Source organism: Anolis carolinensis, chromosome 5, assembly GCF_035594765.1.
Source record: "Anolis carolinensis isolate JA03-04 chromosome 5, rAnoCar3.1.pri, whole genome shotgun sequence".
NCBI lineage: Eukaryota > Metazoa > Chordata > Lepidosauria > Squamata > Dactyloidae > Anolis > Anolis carolinensis.
In genome coordinates this window covers 7,885,570-7,910,770 of record NC_085845.1, presented here as the reverse complement: position 1 = coordinate 7,910,770, position 25,201 = coordinate 7,885,570, and the positions used below count along the sequence as shown (strand labels likewise).

The 25,201-nt window shown below is 41.1% G+C and overlaps 1 protein-coding gene across 4 annotated transcripts; it reads right to left on the bottom strand.

Annotated features, from left to right (window-relative positions):
• Nucleotides 1–2,757: 2,757 nt before the first annotated feature.
• Nucleotides 2,758–16,935, bottom strand: pank2 (pantothenate kinase 2). 4 transcript variants are annotated; one of them, XM_062982257.1, is made up of 7 exons: nucleotides 16,738–16,935; nucleotides 11,113–11,465; nucleotides 9,504–9,757; nucleotides 8,145–8,321; nucleotides 6,394–6,517; nucleotides 4,556–4,681; nucleotides 2,758–3,340 (listed from the first exon to the last, which is right to left on the bottom strand). In XM_062982257.1, the coding sequence occupies exons 1-7, from the start codon at nucleotides 16,874–16,876 to the stop codon at nucleotides 3,290–3,292; spliced, it is 1,224 nt and encodes a 407-aa protein (XP_062838327.1). In that variant the 5' UTR covers nucleotides 16,877–16,935; the 3' UTR covers nucleotides 2,758–3,289. The 4 variants fall into 4 exon arrangements, with proteins under 4 accessions (XP_062838327.1, XP_062838330.1, XP_062838329.1 ...); XM_062982260.1 differs by lacking the exon at nucleotides 16,738–16,935 and having other exon boundaries at nucleotides 11,262–11,398; XM_062982259.1 differs by lacking the exon at nucleotides 16,738–16,935 and having other exon boundaries at nucleotides 11,256–11,394.
• Nucleotides 16,936–25,201: the final 8,266 nt, after the last annotated feature.

Sequence of the window (25,201 nt, the reverse complement as noted above, 5' to 3'; positions counted from 1 at the left end):
CACGACCCAGGCGGCAGAGGCACCAATAACCATACACAGAGGCCAGAATCTAACTAATATCTTTATTGAAGGAATATATAAAGTTAATAAAAACAAGTATAGAAAATAGTCCAGAATTAGACCCTTCAGGAAAGGTCAGAATTAGTCCAAAAAAGCAATGTCCAATAAGAAATATTAAGGTCCAAAGTTGTAATCCGATAACCGAAACACTCACTTTGCCAAGCAAAGTGAGGGGAGATGACAAGGTCCTTAGTCCATAAAACTTGAGCGTGGCTAGGAAATAACTTGATACTTGAAACAAGGCTTGAACGTGGAACAAGGTAACTAAGAACAAGAACAAGGTCCGTGGAATAACTTGGTAAAATCCGTGAAACAAGGCAAGGATTAGTCCTGGGAAACAAGGCAAAGTCCGTCGGTAAACAAAGGCTGGGAAGCAAGGCGAAGGCTGGATAGCAAGGCAAGGCTTGAGCTGAAGCGAGGCTTGAATCGGAGCGCGCTGTCCAGACACAACTCGCTCCGTAGGCTGACGAATTGACTCCGCGAAGTTGCTACGCGGGCAAAACACCTATATAGAGTCCAACTTTCTCACCAAAGCGGTTCTCTGGGAATCAGAAACGAAAGCTAAACTCTGAGACCAGATGTTAAACTCCTTAAAGATTCTCACGAGAACCAATGTTAATTGGCAACATTCTTAGCTGCTATCCTCGCACTCCTGCGCGAAGCTGAATCCAAACTTCTCTGTTGTTTACAAAACTCCCGGCGCAAGAACACGGGAGAAGTAGGCTCTGGGGTTGTTTGACATACTTCTGGGGCACAACTTTCTTGCAGGTGCAAGGTTTCCAGATCTGCCTGGGAAGGATCTGGCTGAGAGGAATCCAGTTCAGACTGGGAAGGTAAAAAACCCAAGTTTTCATCTTCATCAGGGATTACAATGTCCTGAGCAGGACTACAAGGCCCATGGTTCATCACAGAGATAGACAATGCTCCCCCACCTTTCCCATTTGCAATATAGCAAATGGAACAAAATTAATTTGTGTATCTTGCCATAAGGACAGATTATTTATCCTACTCCAAGACGTTGGAGACAATGTGGGGGGGGGGGATATCTGCCACTGAGTGGACAGGTGGACAAGACACAATACAAGCTCCATTTGCAAAGACTATAATCCTGCATTAGCAATGCAACCTGGCAACACCAGTCTAGGCCCAGGATAGAGAACTCAACTATTAGAAGAACAAAGGATATAGCTCACATTTCCCATTCCAGTAAGGCAAGGAGGTGCAAAACTGAGCACGGCAGTAAAAATTACTATGTTAGGGGCTGTAATCACTGCTTGGCCCACAAAGAGATCCAAGAAGCATTATTACCCATGAAGAAGTTGAGAATTCGAGTTCCCACATGTTTTTCGTTGCTTGTCTTGTTCAAAATCATAGATTTAACAGGAACCTGATATTTCATGAACAAGAGAATATGTTCCACATTTATTTCTATTCCAACCTTTGGCTTTTTTAAAAAAACAAGTCTCCTAAGGGATGACAGTCCACAAGGACCAGCAGTTTGGGAAATACTGTTAATGCATGGACTACAACAGGGAGGAACTGCTTGATGCTCTCACAGAGGAACCAAGAGTGGCAACCGTCTGCTGCTGACATCCGGATGTGCTATCACCAAAACAAGGGGGACAAAAATGAGTTTTTATCTCAAAGCGTTGAGAAAGCGAAAAGCGTAAGTGCTTAAAAGCCCCTGCTGCTGAGCCTAAAATAGATCTTCCATCTGTTAAATAAAAAATGGCCACCCTTTTCTTTATAGATGCAAAGCAAGGAAGCTTCAACAGGCAGATGACCAAAAAGCCTCCCATTTCCTGCAGAGCGGAGGCGAAGCGGCTGCCTCAAGTGGGCCGACCTCAAGAGCTATTGTCCCAAAATAAATTCAAGATTTGTGTTGCATCATTGGCATGAGGAGGAAGGCCTTTGCAAGATTGGATTGTGCTGACGCTCTCTATCTCTTCCTGCTATTGCAAAACCATACACCAAATGGGCTCCAGATGGACAGATTTCAAGTTTATGCAATCTAGCTGTTTGGGATATTTTTTTAAAAAAAACTACAGCCACAAGATTCCAACTGTTTGCACAGTGAGTCATTGTGACAGACACACGAATTAAGGCTCTCATTCATTTCAGGAGCCAAAGAAATAGGCAACATTTCTGTTCCTAATGTGATTAGCAAATCAGAAACTATCCCCAATCTATTGCGAGTCAGCCAAAGATCTACCAGTTGATTCAAATTCTTCTTTTGTCCCTTTCTGCTCCATTCTACTTAGTGGCACCCTTGCAAAAAAATTAAAAGGTTACCACTGGCTTCTAATACTCAATGTCTGAGATTGGATCTTTAGAAAGAAGGTTGTTCATGTCCTTGTAACCCCAACTGTGCATATATATGTGTTGTAAACCCCTCCTACACTGCCATAAAATCCAGATTATCAAATCAGATAATCCACATTATCTATTTTGAGTTGGATTAAATGAGTCTACACTGTCACATAATCCAGTTCAAAGCAGACAATCTGGATTTTATATGGCAGTGTACAAGGGGCCCAAGTCAAGTATCAGCCTATGGTAGTAAGGAATACCGAGAAGAGGCCCAACCAGAGAATGCCTTACTATTCCTTTGACCCCCCCCTCCCCTTATCTCCTATTTATTATTCAGGTCCAACTGGGAACCCATTTTTTGGTACAAAGAGACAATAAACTCTTCCATTAAAAAAAGAAACAGATTTAATATTGAAAGTGTTTTTTTTATATTCCACAAATCTTGGTGCTATTATGAAAATACACACACACAAAAGCCCTACAAGATCATACAAGATTAGTAAACAAAGTAGCACTTAAAATAGGTTTCAGCCTAGTGCAATCTGCATCGGCATCAAGCTCTATGTGCATTGACTCCTTCCTTCAAGCCTTTTGCACAGCGTATGTCACAAAAGCTGCGCAACACAAGATTAATTAAACATGCACTTTAACAGTGGTGAGATAAGACATATTCAATCCACAAATTTGCATATATAGAGATAAATGTCTTCTTTTTTTGCAGACCCTTTTATATGCAGGCTAGTTTTAACCTTTAAAATATACCTCTATCCTCTGCACTGATTGAAGAGTTAGTTACTCACAGTTACTTCCCCTGACCAGTCAAAATAGACAAATACTTTTACACATAAAGCTGAAAGAAGATGTTCCCTTTGGTGTAGAAGCTCCCAGCAGCAACCCGAGCCCAATCTCCACAGGGAGATCAGGACGAATGGAGAAGCTCCAGAAAAGCTCCAACGGCTCCAAAATAACCCTGTGCAAAACGAACAAAAGGGAAGTACACAAATATGTTATCACACACCCCTTAAATAGACTAGGAATGCTTACACAGAAATACAGAGTAGTGCTAACGGGGGAGAAAGAATGATAGTGATAGAGAGTAAAATTTTGTCTACGTAATACTAACTAACATACTAACACGTTAAATTATTTTTTAGATTTCTTAGGTAATTATTAAGATTAGATTTAAAAGAAATAATCTGACAGGAACAAGTTATAACAATGGAAAACCGGAAGAGAAGAAAAGAAGAACATGAGATACGACTAATAGTTTAAAATTACTTGACAATTTAACTCCTCTCTTTGTTACAGAGGATATATGGAACTTTTAATACTTTTTAAGTACAGTAAATGTAATCAAGATGAAAAAATAAATGAAATAATTGTAACTCTTCCCTTGTCCCCTCAACCTCTCCCACCTCCTCTGCTACATATTAGATATTGGTAAAGATTTAACTTACTAACAATAACTTCATTATTCCCATCCTTTCCTTTTTTTCCTTTTCTTTTTTACCTGACTTTTCCATCTTCCCTCCTTATGTAAATGTGTATATGTGTGTAATGTAAATGCATATATGTATGTACATAGGTATGTGTGCGCACACACACACATGTATTTTATAAAAATACTCATGCAAAAAACATCAAGACCTCAGTAATAAAAATTTGATAGTCCTTTAGTTGTGTATTTGTGTGTAGCCGGCAGATGGAATAGATGGCCTTGGGGACCCTCCCAATTTTGAGACTCTATGATCCAGAGGCTAGAAAGGCTGACATATGAAATAAACTGGCAAAAACCTTTTCCCATGACTGCTCTTGGGATGTTGCTCTGTGAGCTGTTGCAACGAACTACAAGTTGTTCGCTGGAGAAGAGCCTCCGTCTGGTGTCTCTTTCCATCATGATTCAAGGAATCTACTCTCCACCCTACATGTTTGACAGGCTTTTTGGAGGTGTGGATGAGTTCATTCTTTTTTACACTGCGCATCATGACATTTCCTCTTTCCACCCACTCTTTCCCTCCCCACTTGGGTCTGCTAAAAGTGTTGTTCACTATGCCAAACAACCTCCAATGCAGGGTTCAACTGCCAGTGTAGAACCAAAGTGCCAACATTAAGATAAAAACCGATGAAAGGCTTTTCATGTTGTTCTCTCCCCAAAGGTAGATTACAAATGGGGATAAAACACTACCTCATGTTCCAAGAACAGGGCCTTCAGCTGCCCCTTCGACCAGTAGTCCAAGGCGTAGGCCAGAAACTTCATTGAGATCGTATTGATACGCAGGAAGTTCCCCACAAAAACCACTCGATTAATGTTCTGCAAGGAAGGAATTATGTTATTAGAATTGTGTTGTCCGATCTCAGAAACTGCTTAAAAACATACTGCACATCTTGGAAAGTTAAAACAGAATAGCCACAGATTCTCTTCGTACCAAGTTCACCTCTCCCAATCAGAGCAGACATCTAGACAATTAGAGAGCTCTGAGGAGACTGCAATTCGCAGGCATTTCCAGTTGCGTTGTTTTAAAAATTACTGACAGATAACTATAAGAGCGCATCCACTGGCTGAGCAGCTTTGATGATATGGAAAATTCAAACACACCAACTACTGTTGGGCAAGGGCCAAGATTAAATACTGAAGCTTAGTGTGTTGTTTTCACATAGGGCTTTAGGGAGAGGATTGCTTTGTGGACTAAATTTAGAGGAATTTACAAATTATGTAGAAGCAAAAGTGCACAACACCTGGCAAATACATCCCTTCAAGCTTTTACATTATAGACTCAGGTAATCAAGCAAAAAACAAGCATTCCATCATCGTGGTACTTGGAGCTAAAGCATTTTTTTCCAGGAGAAAGGTAAAACCTTGACTATGGGACCAGGCCTTCGGGCAATAAGCAATAAAATGAATGATCAGAGATTATGTGCAATATAGATTGATATTGGAACAGTCTTGGACTTTGGGATCACGTGATTTTAATGTTTAAATTAATATGTTTTTACCTCTATGTTTTAATGTTAATGTTATTGCATTTTTATGATTCAACTGATAGTTGTATTTTATTATTGTTGTGTACGCATTGAATTTTGTCATAATATGTTTGGAAACCGCTTTGAGTCCCCCATCCGGGGTGAGAAAAGTGGTATACAAGTGAAGTAAGTAAATAAATAAATATAAAATTTCAAAACCAAACTCCGAACTTCCCACCTCTAAATTCCATCTACCACAGCATCACCTTTGTCTTCCCAAGGTTTCATAATAAATTCCCCAAAACATTTCTCTCTCTCTCTCTGAGCCCCATATTCTTCTTCTTGTCTCCCTTTGGCTCTGAAGGACGATGCCTAGCTGCATTAGGATGACGGAAAGCAACAAGGCGAGTAGGCCTTGGTTCTTTCATAGCCCTGTACAATGCTGCTTGACATGGTTGCAACAAGGCAGCACTGTAAAGAAGCTGAAAGCACCAAGCTTCGGGGAAACCATCAACCAAGACAGAGGTGGTCACTCTTGCCTTTGGACAGCAGACATCTTCCTGTTATGCTCCCCACTCTTCCTCATATGAAGTCCTCAATGACAAATACCAGACACTGACACTTGACTATAGACAAGGGAAACATCTGCACCTTCTTACAAGACAGTGACACTAAGATCCTCCCTACCACGTCTGTCTCTCTCTTTGGCACTTACAGAAAATTAACTTAAAATCTGTTCAGCAATGGGCAAGTAGATTCTTTGCTTTTAGCTTGGTTCACATTTGGTTTCAAGTATCTCCCATTATTAACCTCTGCTCTTGACCCACTCTGCAATGCTGAGATCAAAGGCAACCTGGTGTCTGTTTTCTCAAGAGCCGTGTGAGACCTGAGTATCGTTTCCACCTAAAAATGTTCCTCCTCTTGAGCAGCTAATCACTCTATTCTTTCAGAAAAGCATCCCTAACTCAAAAGACCAAGAAGAATACACCTTGGAAGTCTCTTAAAGAACCTGGACTTCCCTTGCACCCCTAAGTAGGGGCTTCAAAGCATCTCTTGCTGTACCTCATTGAGGGCGCACATCCGGGCAATGGAGCCAATGTTGTTGGTGATAGTGATCAAAGCTGCTCTTGCCAGGTCTTCCTTACTAGCTGCATCTCGCTTCTCCTTGCTCATCATATTTCCAAAACTGGATAGGAAAATCCGTGCACAGAGACAAAACATTTTAGTGGAGAATAATACTAAGTAAGAATTTTTTTTAAAGAAAAATCTGTTCCTGGTTTGAAAGTGTTATTTCCTATTTAACTGTGTGGTACTTACTTTGAAAGTAGTTGCTATACTTCAGAAACTTTGTTTTTGTGGCTGCTACAATGTTAAATTGGTTGAGACTCTAGGAGAAAACTCATTGAAAAACTATACCAAAATCTACTGCAGGATGTCCCACAAAAACAATGTTTTGCAGTTTAATAAACTTTTTCAATGTTTTTATGATAGAACCCATTAGGAAATGACATTTATAACCCTGGAACAAAAATGGTGTTACATAGTATAACTGATCCATTCACAGATACATATGAGCAAAATCATTGTGGAAACAAGGGCAGCTTTTCTACAGACCCATAGAACAGCATGAAAATTTCTATGGGACATGCCCCACTCAACCTCCTTTCCTCCATCCCAACATACCACAAGGAGAAAGTAAATGTATGTCATAGTGCTCAAAGACAAAACAGTACCACAAAGAGAAAGCAAGCACTTGGAGAGTAGAGGGAATCAGCAGAAAAGTAAGCCAGGCTATGGCTAATCTGCCTGAGACAAAGAAAAGGAGAACAGACGATCCAAAAATATGAGAGAGAAAGAGATTGTGAGTGCATGAATATAAAAGCTCACTTCAACTTTTACTAGGCAATCTTGGAAAGACAGTTCCACTAAAATAACATTATGTCTTTGAGCACATGCCAATACTGTTAAAGCCTGGCAGACCTCCAAGTACATTATGAAAGGTCTGGCTATTTACGAGTCTTTAGGGAAGCGGAATGTGAGGAGTATCTATACAATCTTTCACTGAATTGTGGGCCTATGTTGTGGCTTATCAAGCAAGCCAACAGTGAAACAATGGAACTAAACCTGCAGGATGGGCTAGGGCCAACAAACCTTGCCATCACATCCTTAAGTTACAGACAGGCTTATAAAGTTTACAACAGCTTATATATACACCATAAATTATGGATTGTGATATGATCTATGGATAGGTTGAGGCTCATTCCATGGAAAGAAAGTGCCAGCGACCACTCACTCCCTTCCGCCATTTTCTTGTCCATGTATTCAAAAAAGGTCAGAAACAGTGCTATGGCATGGAAAGAGGATGTGGTCAGTGCTTCTTTTAGGTTCTTCAAGGATGGATTAAGCTTTTGTTTTTGCCACTCTATCTATTCAGAGAAGGGGATGGTTCTCTTTTTGGTTACAGTTAAGTTACTGTACTTAACACTGACAACTGATAAATTAACCCAGATTTTGGGGGCTAATTTTTGGAATAAAATTTCTAAACTTATATATGAGTTTCTACAACAATTTGATTCATGGGCTCCACCAGTATGTACTGGGTTCACTCATTGGAGGCAGGAGGCAAATGCTATCCATTTATTTGACTCTTATCCCACCCCACCAAAGCAAGCAATCCATCTCAGGTCAGACAATAATGCAACTCATAAGAAAGAACAAAACATGCCACATTAACTCCTGTCAAAAAACCAAAACAGACCAGAGTCTAATACCGATTGTATATGCGATACATGAGTACTAAGGGGAAGCATTACCTGGATGCCACAGTCCAGCCTGGCAGCCCAAACCTCTCGTAATCCCCTCCATAAATATCCCGGACTAATTTGTCCACTTTGGTGCTGTCCCCATGAGATGCCATCTCAAGAGCCTCTTCAAAGGTGGAGCAGCCTGTCAGAAGGCAGCACAGGCCAAAGAAAGTTCCGCCTCCAAGGCTAGTCAGGAAATAAAGGCATGCAAATAATTATTACAGCCAAGGGTTTGGCAAGGGAGAGGACGGGTAACCATCACTGGAAAGAAAGCCACATCTTTCATTAGCTGGCATCCTACTCATAACATAAGCAGGCAATATATTGTATAATGCATATGGAGGTGTAGGGGTTTTTTTGGAAGAATATGCCATGGTTGTATCCACAGTGCTGGACAATCCCTGCACTCTGCCACTAGGGCTATTACACATTAAAGACACAAGAATTTGTGTATGCACTGTCCGAATTGTGCTTTGTGCATTGAACACTGCAATTGCAAAACAGATGGTCAGCCATAAACATTGATCCACATACATTGCTCCAAGTTGTCATTCAGTATAAGGATTGCACAGCGTAATTCTGCCACAGGATATTTATGCTATGCTGAGATTATATCAGGCATGGGAAAACTTAGGCTCTCCAGGTGTTTCGGACGTCCAACTTCCACAATTCGTAACAGCTGGAAGTCCAAAACACCTGGAGGACCAAAGTTTGCCTATGCCTAGATCTCACTTATTTCCTATTGGAAATATAGATAATTATCTGGCATCCTGAGATGAGCAGATCTTATCACACCTTTCTTACAGGTGGATAGAGCAAATCCACCCTCATTTTAAACTCCAATGTGGAGAGCAATTCATATTTTCCTATGCACAAAGGTAGTCCCACGTTAGATGAAGCTCATTACTGCAACCACTATTACCATTACAGCTATTACCATGACAAGCGTGCACCGATGACCATGAATCCTGTGGCGTTCGGTTTCATGTGTGACATTCATAAGTGCTTTCATGGTTTAAAAAAGGTAAAGGTTTCCCCTGTGGGCTCATCTCCATTTCTAAGCCGAAGAGCTGGCATTATCCATAGACACCTCCAAGGTCATGTGGCCGGTATGACTGCATGGAGCGCCGTTACCTTCCCGCCGGAGCAGTACCTATTGATCTACTCACATTGGCATGTTTTCAAACTGCTAGGTTGGCAGAAGCTGGAGCAACAGCGGGCGCTCACTCCGCTCCCGGGATTTGAACCTGGAACCTTTCAGTCTGCAAGTTCAGCAGCTCAGTGCTTTAACACACTTCGCCACCGGGGCTCCTACATTTCATGGCTTATGAGACCCTTAATAATTCACTCCCCATTTCCAAGTCTCACCTGGTCCCAGTCACCCGCTTGTAATTGTCTTTGGAATACACAGCTAAGATGCTGACCCCTGAGCCGATGTTCACCAGAAGGAGAGGGTAAGGATTCTCCAAATTGAAGGGGAGCTTCTTGCACTTCTCAGGATCTTTCGGGTTTTCAAAGTAATAGCACTCTGAGTGTCCATTGAACCCAACCGAATCAATGTACAAAACTCCTCTAATAAGGCAATCGAGTTCGTCCATTTTGCGAAGCTGGAGGTCTCCCACCTGTTTAGAGAAAAAAGCTTTGAAGAGGATCTCATATTAACATTTTTGGGAGGGATAATGTTCAGGACTACCACGCTCTGGCATTCACAAGCACCAATGGGAACAGTTTGTTCAAATCCATATCAGAGCACTAAGTTAGGCACTCTATCATTTTTAGCAATGGGTTCATTTGAAAAATATTTGTTTACATGAAATTGATTTCAGGTTTCATTGTTTAAGAATTTTCTCTCATTTGGAACCGAGTTCGAGGGATGAGTATGTTAATAAACAGTCAGCCCCCACAGAGAGCCCTGTGAAAGTTTTTTAAAAGTGAATAAAATGTGCTTTTTTACTTGAAAGAACACCTCTCTAGGAATCTCTATGTCATCTTTAAGAATCATAGAATCTGTCAGAAGTTGACCAGAATTGTGCTGGAGGATCTAGAGATTTCTAGAGACCATATGAATCAAATCTGCAACAATCAACTCTGCAAAACTGAAATCTGCAAATGTAGAGGGATGACTGTAAAAGTGAGCAAAACAGAAGAATCCAGTGAAACAGAGGTATGGAAACAGTAGTGTAAGCAGGTGACAGGCAAAGTAATTGAGCCAAGAAGGATCTGCTGAGATTTCAAGGCAAATGAGCAGCAACTAGGACAGTTTGGACCAGACACAGAGGGTGAAATACTGTCAGGTTGAATTAGAGGAATTCAAAAAGACAATCCAGAACCAGATTGTTTTTAACCAACACTATCTTCTGCTGCTTGACTAAAACATACCGAAGGATAAAATGAAAATTGATCTCTGCAAGGGTCTGGCTGGATTCAAAAGTCCTATGCTGAACAGTAAAACTGCAGGCATGAAAAAATTGTGAAGAAAAGTGAAAAGCTGAAAAGAAACTGTCTTCATCCCTCTTCCACCTGTTCTTGAATTAACTAAGAATGGGTTTCAAATGTAATTCTACGTTTGGAGCAAGAATATCATAGGATGCAGGCACAAAATGACCCAATTTATCAAACATTAATCACAACATTTAAACAGAAACTGGTTGTCAGTCAAGCCAAACTATGTTAACTATTGAGATGTCAGTGACGAAACTGGTGCCAGCTGTAATAATAAATGGCATCTTGATTGCCCAGCTTTTCTTGTTACTCCAAGGAATGGGAGGCCAATTTTAACAAGTAAGAAATCCTCATTCAATTTTGTGGTGCTCTTAAGTTCAAACTGGGAAACAATGGCAATGCAGCACAGAGCTGCCGCTATATTGAGAAATATAAATACTGGAAAAAATAGGAAAGTATACTCAGGATCTACTTTGCAAGCTTTGACACAAATGCTATTGCAGCGTTAAGGATATATAAGCCAAAAATTGCATACTGTGCGAAAGTCTTGCTCAAACTTATATGCTCCACCTCCTGTGGCACATAAAGTAGTGTGGAGGCTTGAGAAGTGTTTATCTTTGCCCATTTGAATAAAAGCAGGCATGTCATAGGTAGGAAAGCGTATAAAGTGCAGATTGCCTTTACGTCCACACAGCGTAAGGTCCTTTAGTTCAAGGTGCACATCCCGGATTCCAGTGGATCCATAAGCAGTGTTGGAGGTCAAGTACTTCCGGATGCTCTTCAGGTTCTCCACTTCCTCTTCCTCCTCCTCCGTGGTAATGTCCTTTGGTTCAAAATAAACAAGCTTCACCAGGGTGCCTCCAATATCCAAGCCAAACCAAGGAAATGCTAAAGGAAGAAGAGAGAAAAGGATCATCATGTAGATTGTATGTGTATACAGGCGGTTCCCAAGTTACGAACAAGAGAGGTTCTGTAGAATTATTCTTAAGTTGAATTTGTATGTAAGTTGTAACAGGTACATATTGTAGGTGTAACTCCAGCCAAACATATGTATTAGCTTTGGGTAGCACAGGGAGTGGTTAATACCCTGAGATGTTTGTCTGTGCCCCTGTTCGGAAGGTTCTACCTCACTTTCTGTCCCTGTGATCACTGAATTTTGAAAAAATTCTTGTGGAAACAAGGATTGCTGACAAAGCTTCAGTGGGAACCCCTTGTCCTCATGATAAGGAAACTTTCAGGAGTGGATTTTCCTTCCAAGGAGTGGATTTCTCTCATTTCCTGTCGTCTCACCCCCCCCCCCCGCCCCGCCCCAAAAATTCTTCACTAGGAGTAATTTTTAAGTCAGATGTTTGTAACTCGGGGATGGGTCGTATATACGGTATATATGACAACACTTATTATTTGCTGCCTGTATACAACCCTTACGACTCTTACCCACAAACAACTGGTTGGACTATATGAGATCATGAAAGATAGCAACGTATTGCCACAAAAACCTTCTAAAAATTAGATGAACAGGTTAGAAATTGAAATACTGGCAAAACTACAGACAGCTTCATCCTCTATAAAATGTGTGCTTTCCATACCTGAAAGAAAACTATAATAACTATTCCAACTCTACCTGCATTATTATTCTCATGTTCCTACACATGTGGAAAACAAATGTCTACTTCTGGGCGTCAAACTCATTTTCATTGAGGGCCACATGAGCCTCATAGTTGCCTTGAAAAGGCCACTGAATCCATGATACATAGTGGTTGGTGCTCTAGTTTTTATCCAATGTGTCTCCCCAGATGTTATTGAGTGAAAACTCCCATCACTTTTTATTATCTGCCATGCAAACTGGGGATAATGAGAATTGCAACCCAGCAGCACTTGTGACTCTGAGGCTGAAGAAAGGTTAAAGGACCTTTAAAAGTCAGACATCACACCCACAAGCCTTAATCTAAATTCAACCCCCACTATCATGACTAAAGAAACTGCAGCCTTCCAGATGTTCCTGTATCACAACTCCCATCAGCTCTACTCATGATGTTTCATGACGAAAAATACAGGAGTTGAAATCCAGCATCTGAAGGAGGGCTACATAAAATGACATGGGGGGATGAATTTGAATGTGATCTACAAAGAAGAGCCTCCTCTATCCATGGAGGCTCTTGCAATGGTTTAAAACCTTAGGAAATCAACATCAAAGAGAGTCACTGCAACAAGAATCCCTTTCATAAATATGTTAAGTACTACAATTTTATCTTACCAAGGAATAAAGTATTTATTTTATGCTGCTAAGGTGGTAAAACAAAATTAAGTTAAGAAAGCATTGGGTATGTTTCTATCTTCTACAAAATTCCTGCAAAAGGAGGAGGAAGAGTTTCTCCTCTCAAAGCTTCAACACACACACACAGACACACACACACACACACACACTGTATATATCATTTTAGGATTGCAATGATTTTGGAGAAGCATATACCCCAAAGGCTCAAAAGCAAAAACAGTAAAACAAAATTTGCCAAATGAAAGCTGACAGAGGGGAAAATGGAAGATTCTTCGAAATGTCTGCAAACCTTGCTTAAGCAAGACTGAACCTCTAAATGTAATTTTGCAATCACACAACAAGTTTCATTGGTAATGCTAGAAATACATGACACTGCAGTATGTCCTGATGTTCATTTACCATTCATATAGCTATAGCTTGTGTCAGTGTGAACATTCACACACATGCCGACACAACTCAGCTCTCAGATGCATAAATCCGAAGCTCAACCCATTACATAACCCTGACCACACCTTTACCAATGCCTCCATAATCCTTTGCACTTCATCAGTTGCAAGAAGAGAATTTGAAGCTATAAAGCTCATATTCAGTATTCCACCAGCCCAAGACTCAGATTTAAGGAAAAATGAAGAACTGCCAGCCTTTTTACATGTAAGAAAGCTTGGCATAATCTCTACAGCTAGCTGTCATCAGCTCCTTTGGTTTTCCTCACACTGCATTAATTATCATTTGCAATTACACAAAGCTAGAATGGTTACATCAGTCTCTGAATTCCCTTCACGACAATCTGACACCTGTCTCAAAGCCCCTTGGCTTTGGCTGCCCCTTTCACAAAGGTCTGACCCTATTCAAAACCATCCCCAATAATTTTAACCAGCAAACATCATGAATTTCTGCATGCCTTCTTTTCTTCTCGCCTCTAGCTTACACAAATCTATATATTCATGCAAAATTCTGGAAATTATAATCAAAAATCGACCCCAAAACCTGGGTTGACTGATCCACATGTCAATATGGGTACTGTACCTTAAATCTTAATGGGGATAATGGTGCTTTCCCTTTTCTGAGTAATGACTTTTGATTTATTCATGGGTCATATCTAAATCCATAACTTTGACCCCAAACCCTGCCCTCTGCTTATACAGTACATAAGATAGACTTATACATTAGTATTTTTTTTGCATATCACCTTTTATGTTCAGATTAACTGTCTTGCACACTCCAGCACTCAAGTCATGATCACAAACATATTTTTATAACGATGAAGGGCTTAAATACTGAATCAAGTCTCTTCAAGTGCATCTTCAAGTGCAACTGTAGAATTAATGGAGTTTGACATCACTTTAACTGCCATGTCTCAATGCTATAGAATCATGGGCTTTGCAGTTTGGTAAGGCAAAAGAAATGATAATATAAATTTTGGAGAGTTATAAGGATGTTCCAAATAAATGACATGAATGTATTTCAATACACATAGATTATTATATACAGTAGAGTCTCGCTTATCCAAGCTAAACGGGCCGGCAGAGCATTGGATAAGCTAATATCTTGGATAATAAGGAGAGATTAAAGAAAAGCCTATTAAACATCAAATTAGGTTATGATTTTACAAATTAAGCACCAAAACATCATGTTTTACAACAAATTTGGCAGAAAAAGCAGTTCAATACGCAGTAATGTTATGTTGTAATTACTGTATTTACGAATTTAGCACCAAAATACCACGATATATTGAAAGCATTGACTACAAAAATGGCTTGGATAATCCAGAGGCTTGGATAAGCGAGGCTTGGATAAGTGAGACTCTACTGTATAAATAAAAGTAGATTGTTGTACTGTACACAAATAAATGAAAATTTAAATAGTTGTACATAGATAAATGTAGATGAAAAAATGAATAAATGTAGATTGCTGTACATGAAGGAATGGAAAAATGTAGGTTGTTGTACATGAAGAAATGTAGATTGCTGTACGTAAATAAATGTAGATTGTTGTATATAAATAAATGTAGGTTGTTGAACATGAATAAATCTATATTGTTGTACATAAATAAGTGTAGCTATACATGAAGAAATGCATACAGAAATGAATAAATGTATAAATGTAGATTGTTGTATATTAATAAATGTAGGTTGTTGTACATGAAGAAATAAAGAAATGTAGGTTGATATACATAAATGGTGATTGTTGTATATAAAAAAATCCCCTGAAAATAAGTCGTAACGTGTATACTGGATCAAAAAATAAATATAAGACCCAGTCTTGTTTTTGGGAAAATGCATATATATATATGCAGCTGCCTTAAATCACTCTGACCATGAGGTCATGAGTTCGAGGCTAGCCCGTGGCGGGGTGAGCACCCGTCAATTAAAAATAAAAAATAGCCCCTGCTCGTTGCTGACCTAGCAACCCGAAAGATAGTTGCATCTATCAAGTAGGAGATAAGGTACCACTAAAGTGGGGAGGCAAGATTAACTAATTTACGACCTGGAATGAGGAAGTGAGGAAGTGCCGTCAGTGTGGATGATGAAGCAGCTGCTCCCCCCTGTGGCCAGAATCGAACATCCCCTCAGAAGAAGGTTAACTTGCCTCTGCGTGTGTCTCTCAGTCTCTGTTTGATGTGTTTATGGGCATTGAATGTTTGCCCTATGTGTGTTATAATGTGATCCGCCCTGAGTCCCCTTCGGGGTGAGAAGGGCGGAATATAAATACTGTAAATAAATAAATAAATAAAATATATGTGTGTGTGTCTAATATTATATAAATATATGTTTGTGTGTACAGTGATATATATATGTGTGTGTGTGTTATATATACAGTGTTCCCTCACTTATTGCGGGGGTTACGTTCCAGGACCACCAACAATAAGTGAAAATCTGCGAAGCAGGGACTTAATGCATAACGTATTTCTATGTTTTGGTTTTTTTGTGTGTCAGGAGCGACTTGAGAAGCAAGTCGCTTCTAGATGTTTAATGCGGCATTGAATATTGCCAATTTGGAAGTTGCTCTGAGTCCTCTCTGGGATTGAGATAGAGTGGGGTAAAAATGCAGTACAGAAATTTTATTTATATATATATATATATATATATATATATATATATATGTTTGTATGTGTGTGTATATGTATATATATATACCTACACACACACACACACACACACACATATATCTGTATATATTGATTTACAGTATTTATATTCCGCCCTTCTCACCCCAAAGGGGACTCAGGGCAGATTACAATGAACATATATATATGGCAAACAATCAATGCCATCAGACAAATAACATACAGTATAGACACACACACAGGCAATTTTAACATTTCCAGCTTTCTGAGGGTATGCTCGATTCTGGCCACAGGGGGAGCTGTTGCTTCATCATCCATGAGTGACACCGAGTGCTGTACTTCCTCATTCCTTTCCACGTGTTGCTGGCAGTTTTATGGTGTTGTAAATTAGTTAAATTAGTCTCCCGCATAAAGCGTACCTAAATGTCCTACTTGACAGATGCAACTGTCTTTCGGGCTGCTTAGGTAAACAGCAAGCCGGGCTATTTAATGGTCGGGAGCTTAATCCGACCCAGGCTTCAAACTCATGACCTATCGGTCAGTAGTGATTTATTGCAGCTGGTTATTAGCCAGCTGTGCCACACATATATATGTATGTGTGTGCATATAAATATATAATTGTGTGTGTGTGTGTACACTTTCTTAACTTGGCTACTGAAATGGTGTCAGATGTTACTAAATCTATTCTACACAACGAAATGACAGAAATGAAGAGTGTTGTGCTATGCCCCGCCCAGCAGGAGGCTAAGCCCCGCCCCTCCCCTACGCCCCGCCCCTTTCCTTCCCCTCAGAGCAGCCATTGCGGCCTAGCGACTCACGGGGCCTGTTCTTGCGTAGGGAGTCGAGGCGCGGGCGAAGGGCGGAGCTGTGCTTCCTGGCTTCGCTCCCGGTGACCGCGGCTGGCGGCGGCGGCGCCTCGGCTCCCTTCTTGCCGCTTCCATTCCTCCGCGACTCCATCCGCCTCCATTCGCCGTCGAGAACGGCCACTGCGCCTGCGCCAACCGCCCGCTTCGCCCCCCTCAGGGAAAATGGAGCGAAGTACGCCTCCCGCCAATGAGAGCCCGCTTCTGTCCAAAACCAGCCAATAAGAGAAAGGAAAAGGTGGGAAAGGTGGGGCGCTAAGAGCTCTCTCACCCAATCAGCATCCCACGCTTCAGGAGATTGACAACACGCAAGTACCCCAGTGCTGTGAGAAGGATTAGACCTCAAGGGGGCGGGGCGATCAACGGAGTCGTTCCAGCCAATCGTTTTCTGCGGAGGCGAGAGTGGCAGTAGTTCTTTCCAATGGGAAGAAGGGAATTAATAATATAAACTGCATTACATGTTCAGTGTGGACACGCAATGCATAAGAGTGAGGGAAAGAAAAATTAGGGTGGGAAGAGAGAAAAAGGAGCATAATAATAATGATGATGGTGATAGAGTCAGAATTGGAAGAGACCCCCAAAGGCCATCCAGTCCAACCCCCTTCTGCCATGCAGAAAGACACAATCAAAGCCCTCCTGACAGATGGCCATCCAGCCTCTGTTTAAAAACCTCCAGAGAAGAAGACTTCATTACATTGCAAGGCAGAATACTCCACTATTGAGCATCTCTTACCATCAGGAAGTTCTTAATGTTAGGTACAATCTATTTTCCTGCAATTTGAATAAATTGCCCCATTGTTTCCAGTCTCTACTCAGCAGAAAACAAACTGGTCCCTTCCTCTTCAATGGAGCATCCTTTTAAATATTTAAATAATAATAATTTTAAAAGTGCAAATATATAAAGGTAAGGACAGGGGAATAAAATGCCAAACACTGTGCCTTTTGGAATAGCCAATCTTTTGCAATAACCTATTTATTTATTTATTTATTTACAGCATTTTTACCCCGCCTTTCTCACCCGAGGGGACTCAAGGCGGCTTACATAGATTGGAAAATATTCAATGCCCAGAATAAAAACAACAGCTCATACAAATCAAATAGCAATACAAGTAAAAACAAATTATACAAAATTTTAAAACATATATAAATTTAAATAAATTTAATTCAGTTGTCTTCTTTTGCTAGCTCTGGGTGTGGTGCATTTAATACCACTAGCAGTTCCAGATAAGCAGATCTGAATGTGTGGTTTTCTTTTTCTCCACCAGTCCTTTCATAAAGACACAACAACTCCACCAGCCTATTGAAAAACTGTGGGTGAATGAGAAAATTCCAGCAGGCTTCAAGGATGCCTCCATCATCACCTTTTTCAAAAAAAAGGGGGATAGAACAGATTGCGGAAATTATCGTAATTTCACTATGTTGGAAAGAGCACTACCACAACCTCCTGAATCACAGCTGTAACGTGTCCGAAGAGGTTCTCTCACAAATCCTGCAACAACAAACCAGGGATGAGCTTGCAGCACTGCATAGTTTGGAGAAAGTCAGCAATGCCATCAGCCAACAAAAAATAACAAAGCCAGCAGACCTGATGGGAAGAGGGTGGATCTGAGCTGACACAACAACTCCACCAGCTTATTGAAAAGGTGTGGGTGACTGTGATGTCCCATGGACCCTTGGGCCGTTAACCTGACTCCATTGTGGACCACAGTGATGAGGAAACAAGTTTTGTGCCGATTCAGCAAGACTCTGCCCCGTTCCAGATGTTCCCTATTGACAATTCTAGTTCAACGCTCATTAAAAAGGTCCTTGAAACGGAGTCTTCTCTTCCCAGTTCCCCTCCCTTTGATAGAAGGATGTTTGTGGAAACTAACAGGCAGGAGAAAGCTGGCAGGAGACGAAGCGCGCAATTAGCAGCTAGGGAATTTGCTGATTAACCTATTTTCCCCTGAGAATTCTAAGGGAGGATTGCATCTGGCCAAGATGTTGTTCTAGCTCTTTTGCCTTGGGAAAAGAGCATTTGAGACACCTGTTCTGAGGGAAGATTCGAAGTTCTTTAAAAGTTCTGTGCGCTGGCTAGCCAGCGCGGAGTCAACGTGTCAGTTGAAGGAATAACTTCGTTTCCAGCCAAGTGTGGACTGCGTTTGAGTCTACTACCTTCAAGCCTAGCTGTGCCTTGTCCAGCCATGTTCCTTGCCTTGCCTTGTTGTGATTCCAGCCTTGCCTTGTCATGTCGTGTATACAGCCTTGTCTACAATTCCTTGCCTCGGACTTGTTTTGAACTCTAGAAAAGACTTGGACTTTTCCCCACTCAAACTACTTGGAAGTTTGAGTGCGTTTCGGTTTTTGGATTACAAACTTTGAACTCTAATATCAGACATTGGACAATATATTATTGGACTATATTTGACCTCTCCCAAAAGGTCTATTGCTGAACTATATCTTCTGCTTGTTTTTGTTTCATTTCTTCATTTTCTTAATAAAGATATTAGATTGTTTATTGGCCTTGGTGTATTGGTTTCCAGTGCTCTTGCAGCCAGGGGTGTCACAGTGACCGAGAAAATCCCAGTAGACTTCAAGGATGCCTCCATCATCACCTTTTTTTAAAAAAAAGGGATAGAACAGATTGCGGAAATTATCATAACTCCACTATCTTGGAAAGAGCACTACCACAACCTCCTGAATCGCAGCTGTAACGTGTCTGAAGAGGTTCTCTCACAAATCCCACAACAACAAACCAGGGATGAGCTTGCAGCATTGCCTAGTTTGGAAGAAGTCAGCAATGCCATCAGCCAACAAAAAAAAACCAACAAAGCCAGCAGACCTGATGGGATCCCTGCTGAAATCTTCAAAGAGGACCTGAGCTGATACAACAACTCCACCAGCTCATTGAAAAGGTGTGGATGACCGAGAAAATCCCAGCAGACTTCAAGGATGCCACCATCATCACCCTTTTCAAGAAAGGTGTGATGTCTCATGGGCCTTGTAGTCCCGCTCCTAGTGTCAATGTGGCAGATGACGATGAAAACATGGGGTTTTCTCCGGATCAACAATAGCCGGAATCTTTCCAGATGCCTGATGTTGATGTTCTCGCCCCAGAGCCAATTAAGACAGACCTTGAACAGCTTTCACCTCCCTTCGCTAGGAGACAGTCCTTTGCTGCAGACAGGGGAGTGAAAGAGCGGGTTCGCAGGAGCTTGAGAATTGCAGCCAAACAAGACACTGATTGGCCATGTTTCCCCTGGGAAAATCCAGGGAGTCTCACATCTGGAGAAAGCTGGGTTTCGTTTCCCGTTCTCTAGGGAAAGAGAACGCTGGACACCTGCTTGGCGGGAAAACGAGACCCAGATATAGGTGCCTGGCACGGTTGGTCCGGTGCGGAGTCAACTGAGCAGCTTCAGGAGTGAAATCGCGTCCAGCCTTGTGTGGACTTCGCAAGTCCGCAAATCCAGTTTCCTTGCCTTGCTCATTCAAGTACTTCAAGAATTGCCTTGCTTTGCTTCTAGCCACGGATTTTGCTTCAAGAATCAAGTCTTGCCCTCGTACCTTGTTGTGGAATTTTACCTTGGACCCTGAATGTTTCCCCACACTATTGCTTGGCAATAGTGTGTGTTTCGGATTGGATTTAACTTTGAACTCTAATATCATTTATTGGACAAAACATTTCTGGACTATATTTGACCTCATTTGATAGGTCTGCTTCTGGACTATATTTTCTACTTGTTTTTATTACTCTTATATATTTCCTTAATAAAGATATTAGATAGTTTATTGGCCTCTGTGTATGGTTCTTGGTGCTCCGCTGCCTTGAGCGTGACAAAAGGGGACAGAACACACTGCAGGAACTATCGTGGTATCTCCCTTCTAACCTCCGCCGGGAAAATCCTCACAAGAATCCTTGCAAACCGCCTTCTCCCTGTCTCAGAAGACACCCTCCCAGAATCCCAGAATGGCTTCCGCCCCTCCAGAGGAACAGTGGACATGATCTTCACTGCTCAACAGCTCCAAGAAAAATGCAGGGAACAAAACCAACCTCTGTACATGGCATTCATTGACCTTGCAAAGGCATTCGACACAGTGAATCGCAGCGCTCTCTGGACCATCCTCCAAAAAATCGGGTGCCCTGACAAATTTGTGAACATCCTGCGGCTCCTCCATGATGACATGATGGCAACAGTCTTGGACAGCAACAGCTCCCAAAGTGACCCATTTAAGGTGTCAAACAGGGATATGTTATTTTCCCAACCTTATTTTCCATCTTCATCACTATGATACTGTACCTTACTGATGGGAAGCTTCCTACCGGCATGGAAATAATCTATCGGACATATGGCAAGCTATTTAACCTCAGCGGACTGAAAGCCAAAACCAAGGTCACAACAACATGTTATAGAACTCCAATATGCAGATGATAATGTGGTCTGTGCTCATTCAGAAGAAGACCTACAAGCCACTCTAAACACCTTTGCGTTTACGAAACGTTTGGCCTGCCACTGAATAGAGAAAACCAAAGTGCTCTTCCAGAAGTCGTCAACCAATCTTTCTGCAATGCCAGAAATACAGCTTAATGGTGTAACGTTTGAAAATGTTGACCATTTTCGTTACCTTGGCAGCCACCTCTCCACAAAAGTCAACATCGACACTGAAACACAACACCGCCTGAGCTCTGCGGGTGCAGCATTTTTCCGAATGAAGCAGAGAGTGTTTGATGATCGGGACATCCGTAGCGATACCAAGGTGCTTGTTTATAAAGCCATTGTCCTCCCAACCCTGCTCTATGCCTGCAAAACATGGACCGTCTACAGGTGTCACACTCAAAGCAGTTACTCCCAACTGAAGAATGGAAAACGGAAGGTTGGTGGGCAGGAAGAGATGTAAAGATGGTCTTAAATCCAACCTTAAAAACTGGCATGGACACTGAGAACTGGGAAGCCCTGAGCCTTGAGCGCTCTAACTGGAGATCAGCTGTGACCAGCAATGCTGTGGAATTCAAAGAGGCATGAATGGAGGACAAAAAGACAAAGGTGTCAAAAGGAAGGCGCATCAAGCCAACTCTGACCGGGACCGCCTTCCACCTGGAAACCAATGTCATTACGGTGGAAGAAAATGCGGGCCAAGAATAGTCACAGTCACCTATGGACCCACCGCCAAGACCCAACACTTGGAAGGCCATACTTGGATACGGATGATCGCCAATGATGCATTTAATACCAGAAGTTCCAGATAAGTTCCATAAAGTCTCTTCCTGAACTCAACTCTACTTGACAGCAGTTAACAAGACGATATTTCAAATGGTCGTAAAAGAAGCACAATTAGAAGCGTACAACATCAAATTCCACCTTGGAGAAACTCAGTTGTGGGTTATATGCTGATAAACCAAGCTGAGAAATCTTCAAGGGGCTTCTTAGAGTGTTATCAACACTGCTGAAGTAATGCAGTTTGACACCACTTTGAATTGCCATAATGCAATACTATGAAATCATGGGAGTTGCAGTTTTGATGAAGCACCACTACTTTTGGGCAAAGAAAGCTAAAGATCTTATGGAACTACAACTCACAACAGTGGTCTCAACCTGTGGGTTCCCAGATGTTTTGGCCTTCAACTCCCAGAAATCCTAACAGCCGGTAAACTGGCTGGGATTTCTGGGAGTAATAGGTCAAAACACCTGGGTGTTGGGGATTGTAGACCATAGATGGAAGCTCTTACGTATGCCCATGAGCACAGAGACACCCCGCAGAATGATGCACCATTCAGCTTTGCAGAACAAATTAACACAGGGACTTTTACTAAATCCAAGAGATCAACAGAACAATGGTATTTACAATAGTCCCTCTGTCTGCTTACAGAAATAAGCAGTTATAGGCAATCCTTTCTTAGTCCATGAATCTGCTTCAGTGAAGATCAGCAGCAAACAAGGCCTCAGAAATACTCAGGCCTCTCTGAGTACAGAGCCATCTTCTTTTCAGCCAGTACTCAGTACACACACACACACACACACACACACACACACAGAGAGAGAGAGAGAGAGAGAGAGAGAAACCTGTGCAAGCTGGTTCTCCAGCAGCAGGATAGCAACAGTTACAAACCAATTCTCAGGTCCTTGCAAACTCAGCCATTCGGCTTCATGCATTTGATTTTCCAGTTAACACACATATAGTATCTTTGCAAACCATGACACTGGGGACCCACAGGTTGAGAACCACTGATTTACAGGATACTATAGCATTGAACCTAGGCAGTTCACGTGGCATTCCAGTGTAGACGTAGCCTGTGGTCACGTTGCTAAATACACCTAATTGCAAAGGTCTTGTTAATATAATTTAGGTAATTATTGGGATTTGTGACTGAGATGCAAAGTGGCTCACGATTTAAAAGGTTTCTTGTTCAGCCTTCTGCCTAATAAGGGCAATTTAGCATTGGAAAAGGGGGGAAGTCTATTGTAACCTAGACTTGAAAATGCTGTGTGTTGTATCTCACTGACAGATGCACCCTGCATTTCACCAGCTTCGTTGGAACGATGCCCACGTTAACCTACTGACCCACTTACATAGATTACCGAAGCGCCACGTGCGCCGAGATCTTCTGGCGGTTGCATTTATTCCCTTCTTTGCTGCAGTTCCTTAAAGCTTAGCTCTGTCTTAAGAGTTTATCAAAAGAATCCAATCGCTGAGCTTTCAGCACAAATACTGTCTGAGCTAAATCTCCGCTTTCGGAAATCGTTAATACATTGGAGAGCTTAGCTGCGAAGCTGGCGAGATAAATGGCAGGATTTGGGGAGCAAATTTGGAAGTCATTTTATATGAAGGATCTGGAGAAGCTGGAGGCAACTGCAACCTGGTTTTGAATAAATGGAGAAATACTTAACAGCGAAAGGCTGCAAGAATATTTTTCGTGTGTATGTGTGTATACACACACACACACAGTAGAGTCTCACTTATCCAACATAAACGGGCCGGCAGAACGTTGGATAAGCGAATATGTTGGATAATAAGGAGAGATTAAGGAGAAGCCTATTAAACATCAAATTAGGTTATGATTTTACAAATTAAGCACCAAAACATGTTATACAACAAATCTGGCAGAAAAAGTAGTTCAATACGCAGTAATGCTATGTAGTAATTACTGTATTTACGAATTTCGCACCAAAATATCATAATATATTGAAAACATTGACTACAAAAATGCGTTGGATAATCCAGAACGTTGGATAAGCGAGTGTTGGATAAGTGAGGCTCTACTGTATATATAGAGTGTTGTTAGCTTCTTTGAGCCCCTTTTAGGAGAAGAAAGCAGTGAATACATCTAATAATATGAAGATGTTTCTCTCTTTTTAAAGTTAACTGATATAATGAGCCAGTAAGTTTACTTTCCTAATGTCGTGCTTAAGGTGGAATGAGAGTATATTTTAATATGATGCTCTTGGCAAGAAATATTATGGAATACATTGGTTAGTTTTAATGCAAGTCTGGCACTGGAAAAAACATTAGTGGTATAGTTACACATTTTCAACTCCAGAATCTCATTACAATAGACTCTCCAAAGGCAGATCGAGAAATGTGTTGTGTTGATGTTTTTTGTTTTTTTTGCAAATTTTTAAAATTTGAATCAGGATCAGGCCTTTTGTAGAGTTAGTAGCTCTTGATCGCCAGTCCAATACAAAGTCAGTCTCAAAATACTTTGAAATACAAGCGATAGCTTCTAGAAATATATCCAGGAAGGATTTTTTTAAAAAAGAGGCTGGATGGACATCTCTCAGGAGTACTTTAGCTGTGCAAGGCAATTCTTAAAAAGTTCTATTTTATTTCCATTCTTGAGTGGCCTTCTTGTAAAGTGCTGCTACCACATTTTTCAGACTAATAGTGGTTTAATTTGGTGAAATAGTACTCTAAACCTGAACCTTAGTGTAAACCCAAAAAATTGCAGGAACCATCTCTCAAAATGGAGATGACCAAAATCTCACAACCTCTGAGGATGCCTGCCATAGATGTGGGCGAAACGTCAGGAGATAATACTTCTGGAACATGGCCAGACAGCCCTGAAAACATACTACCCTATGACCAAAATTGGCAAAAAATAATCAGGTGTATCTTATTAACTCCTGATTCTATGATCAATATAGAAGATTCCTTGGAGACATGTTTGTTTGGAATGCTTTGAGTCATTTTTAAGAATGTGAGATGACGATTGTCATTATTATCGTCGTCGTCATCCCTCCAGGTTTTTGTTGCAGTATACCAAATAAAATGTGTTAGTGTAATAGCCAAAGAGACTTTCAAGTAAGCATGTATGTGCTGAAAAAAGAAAATAACTTTTTTTTAGAAACTGCTAGTCCTCTTCAATGCAATACAAAATCAGGTTTGAAGCACGATAGACAGCACATTGACTTGACTCCAAGAAATGCCAACCATAAAGCATCAACTT

Coding starts and splice junctions, on each gene's coding strand:
- pank2 (XM_062982257.1), bottom strand. CDS start 16,876: ATGGAGTCGCGGAGGAATGGAAGCGGCAAGAAGGGAGCCGAGGCGCCG. Junction 6,518..8,144: donor GGCTGGACTGTGGCATCCAG/GTAATGCTTCCC, acceptor TTTCCTATCCAG/TTTTGGAAATATGATGAGCA. Junction 4,682..6,393: donor GGATGTGCGCCCTCAATGAG/GTACAGCAAGAG, acceptor CCTTCCTTGCAG/AACATTAATCGAGTGGTTTT.